The following is a 7,388-nucleotide window of genomic DNA, read 5'->3' on the forward strand; positions in this document are numbered from 1 at the left end:
ACACATCCCTAACCCTAATCTCAGCCATAACCCTAGCCCTAACTCTAACCCTAGCCCTAACCCTATTGGGAAAATGGAAATAAATATATTTTTTTTAATTTTATTACTTTTCCCTAACTAAGGGGGTGATAAAGGGAGGTTTTATTTACTATTTTTAGCAGGTTTTTATGTTTGGCAGCTGTCAGACGCTAAAAGATGCTTTTTATTGTAAAAATAGTTTTTGCATCAGCACATATTGAGAGCTATAATTTTTCCATATTTTGACCCACCGAGTCATGTGAGGTCTTATTTTTTGTGGGACGAGTTGACATTTTTATTGGTACCATTTTCGGGCATGTGACATTTTTTGATCGCTGTTTATTCCGATTTTTGGGACGCAGAATGAACAAAAACCAGCATTTCATACATTTCTTTTGGGGGGTGCTTTTACACCGTTCCGCGTGTGGTAAAATTGATAAAGCGGTTTTATTCTTGGGGTCAGTATGATTACAGCGATACCTCATTTATGTAGTTTTTTATGTTTTGGCGCTTTAATGCAATGAAAACAATTTTGTTTAAAAAATAATTATTTTTGCATTGCTTTATTCTGCGAGCTATAGCTTTTTTATTTTTTCACTGATGACACTGTGTGGCAGCTCGTTTTTTGCAGGACAAGATGTCATTTTCAGCGATACCATGGTTATTTATATCCGTCTTTTTGATCGCGCGTTATTGCACTTTTTGTTTGGCAATATGATGATAAAGCCTTGTTTTTTGCTTTGTTTTTTATTTTTTAAAGGGTTCACTAAAGGGGTTAACTAGTGGGACAGTTTTATAGGGCGGGTCATTACGGATGCGGCGATACTAAATATGTGTACTTTTATTGCTTTTTTTCTTTTATTTCCAAAAAATGAATTTATTAGGGAATATTTTTTTTTTTTTAATTTATTTAGGGATTTTTTATAAATTATTTTTAGTTTCAACGGTTTTATTGAAAAGGAAACATCATAAAACATGAAATACATTCATATTAGAGTAAAAGGATCCCCTCGCAGGGGGAAATATACAAGAAAAGACACAATATGTCATACGTTATCCTTGACTTCGTAATCTAAATTTTTAGAAATTTGTAGAAGAACAATTATAACACGACTAATCTAGTCTTATCGAAGTGGGGAGGGAGAGAGGGGGAGTATGTAATGAGTGTTAATAGTATAGAGTAAATAGACGTGAGGTACTAGAAAGTTTGTTTTAGAGACTATAATTGTAAGAGACAACTACCATGTCAGCCCGCTATGCAGATAAAGATATCATCCTGGAAATGTCATCATCCCCATAAGCCTGAATCCAAGGTTCCCAGATATTTCGAAAAGCGTCGAATGAATCAGATCTGATGGCTTCTATTTTCTTGTATAACATTATCAAATTAACCCTTCTCTTCACCTGCGTTATTGATAGCTTACTAGTCTTCCATCTGCTAGCTATGGCCTGTTTCACACTTCAGTTTTTCGACGTCAGTCAAGATCCGACATCTTGGCGGATTGACGGATCCGCTATAAATGTAGCAAAACGGATGCAAGCGGATGGTGCGGATCTGTTTTTTGACGGATCCACTGTACGGATTTTTACACGGATCCGTCGAAAAACGGATCCGTTCCATCCGCTGGCATCCGTTTTTGCCATCCGTTGGGTCCGTTTTCTGACGGATCTGTTTTTCCACACCTCCAAAATGGGATGCTCCCAAATATGATTTGCTCTTGGAAAATGCTCCCAAACGTGATTGGATCCTGGAAACTAGGGGAAAAATATATCTAGGGTGTTTTAACACAATATCTTTGAAAGGTTGTAGAGCTAGTGGCAGAGATGGAAGGAGTAATAGCGAATATTAATAGCATCTGTGTGGATTTTGATTTTGAGTGCAATCGTTTGGCAATTCTTGCTCAGCAGACGGAGGAAACAAGACTGTGAATCCTCCGTCGGAAAAGGAAGAGACGGCAGTGGATTCATCCTATAAATGCACAGAGATTGACCCTTGGAGTTTTTTCTACACTTTTTCTGCAATTGAGGGATAATCCGGACAAGTTCTACAATTATGTGCAGATGAGACAAGACCTGTTTGAGATTTTGGTGGAGCGTGTCGGAGCGCAAATCCAGAGAAGGGACACCTACTTGCGCTTTTCTATATCACCGGCGGAGCATTTGATGGTGACCCTTCGGTAAGTAATTTTTTTTTTAAAGTTTTCTGATTCTGCAGACTTTTATTGTCATGTTCTTGCTTTTAGTTTGTTTTAAATTTTTTTTTTACCCTTTTTTAACAGATTCCTGGCAACTGGAGAATCCTTCACCTCCCTCCATTACCAGTTCCGGCTTGGGATATCTACAATATCTGGAATAGTCCAACAGACCTGCCGGGCGTTGTGGGATTGTCTAAAGGAGGAGTACATCCCAGAGCCAACACAGGAAAGGTGGCTGGAGATTGCGGAAAACTTTCAAGAAATATGTCAGTTTCCAAATTGTGTTGGTGCAGTGGATGGGAAGCACATAAGGATTGTGAAACCCATTGGTTCCGGATCTGAATATTTCAGCTATAAGAAATTCTTCTCAATTGTATTGATGGCCATTGCAGACTCAAAATGCAAATTTATTGCGGTCGACATTGGTGCGTATGGTCGATCCAATGATTCGCAGGTATTCAAGATGTCCGCAATGGGCCGTCGTTTGTATGGAGACAATTTTGAATTCCCACCTCCAAGACCACTCCCTGGAACAACAGGCCCACCAATGCCATTTGTATGTGTTGGTGACGACGCATTTCAACTGTCTAAACATCTTCTGAAGCCATATGGAAGTCATGGATTGACACACACAAAAAAATCTTTAACTATCGATTGACAAGAGCGCGAAGAGTGGTGGAGTGTGCTTTTGGGATTTTAACATCAAAATGGAGCGTGCTGTTAACTGCCATAAAAATGAAAACTGAGACTGAGGATGAGGTGGTGAAGTCATGTGTGATCCTGCACAATTTTGTGATTTCAAAGGAACCTGTTTCCATGGAAGAAAATGTTTGTGAAACCACCTTGTGGGATAATCACCAGACAAGTGTTCGGAGTACTGTGTCAGTGACAAGAATGAGGGACACATTTGCTGATTATTTTGTGTCACCGGAAGGAAGAGTTAACTGGCAAGATGACAAGGTATAATTTTTTTTAATTTTATTTTATACCAAGGTTCCTTTTTAGTATAAGAAAAACTTTTGTAATTTTTCCTTTTTTGTTTCAGAGTTGGTACCTTTACACCAATTTTGTGTAATAAAAGTGGGGTGTTTTTTCCATGTACACCATGTACCTTGAATCTTTTTTTACCTTTACCCAAGTGTTGTTTATATACCTGTACATCACCGGTGTACCTTGAACCTTTTTGCACCTTTACCGAAGTGTTGTGTATATACCTGTACACCACCGGTGTACCTTAAACCTTTTTGTACATTTACCCAAGTGTTGTTTATATACCTGTACACCACCGGTGTACCTTGAACTTTTTTTTACCTTTACCCAAGTGTTGTGTATTTAACCTCTACACCACTGGTGTTGTTTTTTTTTTCCTTAACACTAAAGAAAAAAATTAAACGACACAATAAAATTGTTTTGAAACAAAAATTTTTATTTTTATGAAAATTTTTAACAAATTTACAGATGCCGGTATTGTTGGGTGGAGATATCATCGGAGGGGTTAACAGGGTTGACCACATCGAGGGGGGAGGACTGAGAACAAGATTGGTGAGGATCACAAGTGGAAGGGGGGTTTAAAACATGAGGTTGGGACGGGAGTTGATGGAGAGAGGAGGTTTGTGGGAACATTGAAGGTGTGGCTGGGGAGTGGGTACGGTGAGGTCATTGGGGTATAATGCAATGGGGAAGGAAGGTACTGGGAAGAATGGAATGGGGAATTAGAGAAAGGAGACGGCATGGTGGGAGGATGGACGGAGGGAGGATGGACGGAGGGAGGATGGACGGTGGAATGATGGACAGAGGGAGGATGGACGGTGGAATGAGAAGGTGATGGAATAGGTGCATGGGTAGATTGGGAGGCCTGGGAGACTGCAGTCACTAGAGCATTGTGACATGCTTGCATCACATGCATCTGTAGGTGAGGATTTAAATCTTCCATTTGCCGGACAACTGACTGAAAAAAAATATGTCTCGGCGCCTGGTTTGAATTCATCCGCTCCATATAACTTCGGAGTTCCATGATATTTTGATTTATCATGTTCAACTCAGAAGTTATCTGCTGTCCTAAAAGTCGGAATGCATTCTGGACGGTTGAATTCAGATTCAAACAGTCAGACAAAGTCATCCTTTCCTGACATCTGACGCTGCCGTCCAGAACCAAAAGTTGGTACAGATGTTGCGGCAATGTCAGAGGGGTGGGGTAAAGGGTACTGTAAATCGTCACCTGCAGCTTCATGTGATGAAGACTGCCCTGCTGCTCCAGTGCTGGTGGAGGGGACAGAGGGACGAGACAAGAGGGAAGGTACAGAGGGGTTGGATACCTCGATGTGCTCCACGGTGGCGGTCTCCGAAGGGATCCCTCCAGAGGGAGGCAACTCAGAAACAGGCTCCCGAGTGCTGCAGATGGTGCTATAAAAGAGAAAAAAAAATATATTAATATATTGATATTTCATTTGGATTTGCTGAAAAAAATATTAGGTTAAACATGTAAACATTTGTACTACAGAAATGGTGTGTGGAATACTTACCTTCTGCTCACCATCATTGACCGGAGGAATAGCAGGGCTCTGTAGTGTTTATACTGGCTGCTCCTGCGTCCTCTCGATCCACTCGGGGCCTGCATCTCCTTGTTGAAGTCCCTCTTGAAGCGATCCCTGAGTGACCGCCACCGTATGATAACTCTGTCACCTGTGAAGCAAAAAATAACCCAAAGTGGTTAGTATTCAACACTTCACATGCTGTAATATAAGTTACTGAAATTGGAATACTTACGCACAAAATCCCTGGCCCTCGCATTGAGCACCTCCCAGTTCTCTATAACCTCCGAACACACTTCATCCCAAAGCCGTCGGGTGGTTGGTTGGTCGGCATGGTAGCGGTTCACCATGTCCCACAGCGGCTCCCGCGGTTGCACAGCCTCAATGAGGGTGTCAACATCTATCATCATCCCCTCTTCGACTGGTATGTCGGGAGCACGCTGTGAAACCTGTGGAAAAAAAAAAAAGGGGAATATTAAATTCAGACACATGAGGTTCATTAATCAATCACCCAAATAAAGTGTTACTTACTGTTCGCCGACCACCGGAAGCATCACCTCGACGACGCTGGGATGTCCTGGGAGGCGCTCTAGTGCGGTCACCGGATTGTGAAGACTGTAATTAAAAAAAAAAAAAGTTATGTGCTTGGATGGATGCGTAGTTATTGTGTGTGCTGTGATGAATGTTTGTGTTGGGTATAGCATTATGTATGTCAGTGTTTGCATCTGCTAAACTTACACTCTGCGCGCCCCCTCCTTGCATTTCTCCACCCTGCATGTGTCAGGTCGGCGGTCACGGCTGCACCCGCTCCCGCCCCTCCTCCAGCGGCGACCGCTGCCTCCTCCTCCTACCGGCGTCCTCGCCGCGGCGCGATCCCATGCTCTACCTCCCCTCCTGTGACGGCACCGCGCTCCTTCCTTAGGGCGCGCGCGCGCACCAGCGTTCCCTCTTCCGCCTACGGGGGGTGGCGCCGGGGGCGGCACGTACCGCCCGCTTCCGGACCCTAGGGTATTTCTGGCGCGCTCTCTATTGAGAGGACGCCTGAGTGTTTCTGTGCGCTCGCCACGTTGCGCTTTGGCCCCCTTCAGGTTCCTATAGTGCCGCCTGTTTCCTGTCTGTCTTTCCCTTGGCTTCCAGTCCCCGCTCTTCATCCTTGTTCCAGTGTTCGTTCCCTGCATGCCCGCTCTGTTCTCCCTTCTGGTACCCCCTTGTGTGCTTCCTCCCGGTCCTCTCCCCTCTAGTACCTGCTCCCTGTCTGTCTACCCATCCAGTAGTCCTGTTTGGTCCTCTACCTCTCAGTCCTGTACTCCTGGCCATGGACCCCGCTGGTGCCACGGCTGCCACGCAGAAGGAACTGTTGTTCCTGCGTGAAAATCAGGCCCGAATCATGGCTTTTATGAAGTCCATGGACACCCGTTTGTCCGCTATGCAGACCTCTGACCCCGGGCATGCTCCCCTCCTAGCCAGCCTGCAGCAGGAGCTCGCGCAGCAGCGCGATGCCCAGTCCCACGTTTTGGCATATATGGCGTCCATCGATGACCGACTGCTTGCCTTGCAGTCCGCTGCAGTCGTCTCTAACCCTCCCAGGGACGCCGTCTCCTCTCCGCCCCCCCGCCTGGGTAAGCCTCCCAGATATGGTGGAGATCCTAAACTTTGTCGGGGCTTTTTAAACCAGTGCAGACTGCACTTCGAGCTGTTGCCCCAACAATATCCCACGGATCGCGCCAAGGTGGCGTTCATAGTATCCCACCTCGAGGGAGAAGCCCTGTCCTGGGTGAACCCTCTTTGGGAGAGGGATGATCCCGTCGTAGTGAATATCCAGAACTTCCTGGAAACATTTCGTAGGGTGTTTGACGAACCCGGCCGCTTGGCTTCTACCACAGAAGCTCTCTTTAATCTCCGCCAAGGGTCGCTTACGGTGGGGCAGTACGCCATCCGTTTTCGGACCTTGTCGTCTGAACTCGGATGGAATAATGAGGCACTTGTGGGTGCCTTCTGGAGAGGCCTTTCTAGCAAGATTAAAGACGAGCTAGCCGGTCGGGATACCCCCACCTCTCTGGAGGACCTTATAGACCTGGCTACGCGCATAGACCTCCGTTTTTTGGAGCGCTCGTGGGAATCGGTTAGAGAACGCAGACCCTTCAGGCTATATCAAGCGCCCATTCTACGCTCTGCTGCTCCTTCTACTAGCAGCGTCCCCGAGCCCATGCAGGTTGATCGGGTCAGGTTGACTGAGCAGCGTCGCAGAGAGAGGATGACTAATGGGCTCTGCCTGTACTGTGGTGGGGCTAATCATTTCATCCGCACTTGTCCTGAGAGGCCGGGAAACGCCTCCACCTAGGTCAGGTAAGAGAGGTCTCCCTAGGTGATCATAATTCCTCTCTGCCTCTTACCCTTTCAGCCTTAATTATTTCAGGACGGGAGCGCAGATCTGTGGAGGCGTATGTGGACTCGGGTGCGGCTGGCAATTTCATCCGGCAGCAAGAGGTGGACCAACTTCAGATTCCGGTGGTTATCCTAAAAGACCCACGGGCTATCACCTCCGTCGATGGAACACCCCTTCCCGGGCTCGTTACCAGGATCACGACCGAAGTGGACTTACAAATTGGAGCGCTTCATTTTGAAAAGATAGCCTTCTATGTGC

At 45.6% G+C, this 7,388-nt stretch overlaps 1 protein-coding gene across 1 annotated transcript; it reads right to left on the reverse strand.

Moving 5' to 3' along the window:
* Nucleotides 1-3,679: 3,679 nt before the first annotated feature.
* Nucleotides 3,680-6,952, reverse strand: LOC141100545 (uncharacterized). Its single transcript, XM_073589108.1, has 5 exons — nucleotides 6,932-6,952; nucleotides 5,276-5,359; nucleotides 4,980-5,193; nucleotides 4,736-4,895; nucleotides 3,680-4,616 (listed from the first exon to the last, which is right to left on the reverse strand). Exons 1-5 carry the CDS (start codon nucleotides 6,950-6,952, stop codon nucleotides 4,319-4,321), a joined length of 777 nt encoding a protein of 258 aa, XP_073445209.1. The 3' UTR covers nucleotides 3,680-4,318.
* Between the last annotated feature and the right edge of the window lie 436 nt (nucleotides 6,953-7,388).

The sequence above is a fragment of the Dendrobates tinctorius genome, unplaced genomic scaffold (assembly GCF_039654945.1).
Source record: "Dendrobates tinctorius isolate UK_male_01 unplaced genomic scaffold, ASM3965494v1 ptg000011l, whole genome shotgun sequence".
NCBI classification, from domain to species: Eukaryota; Metazoa; Chordata; class Amphibia; order Anura; family Dendrobatidae; genus Dendrobates; species Dendrobates tinctorius.

Coding starts and splice junctions, on each gene's coding strand:
- LOC141100545 (XM_073589108.1), bottom strand. CDS start 6,952: ATGGGCTCGGGGACGCTGCTA. Junction 5,194..5,275: donor CTTCCGGTGGTCGGCGAACA/GTAAGTAACACT, acceptor TTTTTTCCACAG/GTTTCACAGCGTGCTCCCGA. Junction 4,617..4,735: donor TCAATGATGGTGAGCAGAAG/GTAAGTATTCCA, acceptor TCTCTTTTATAG/CACCATCTGCAGCACTCGGG.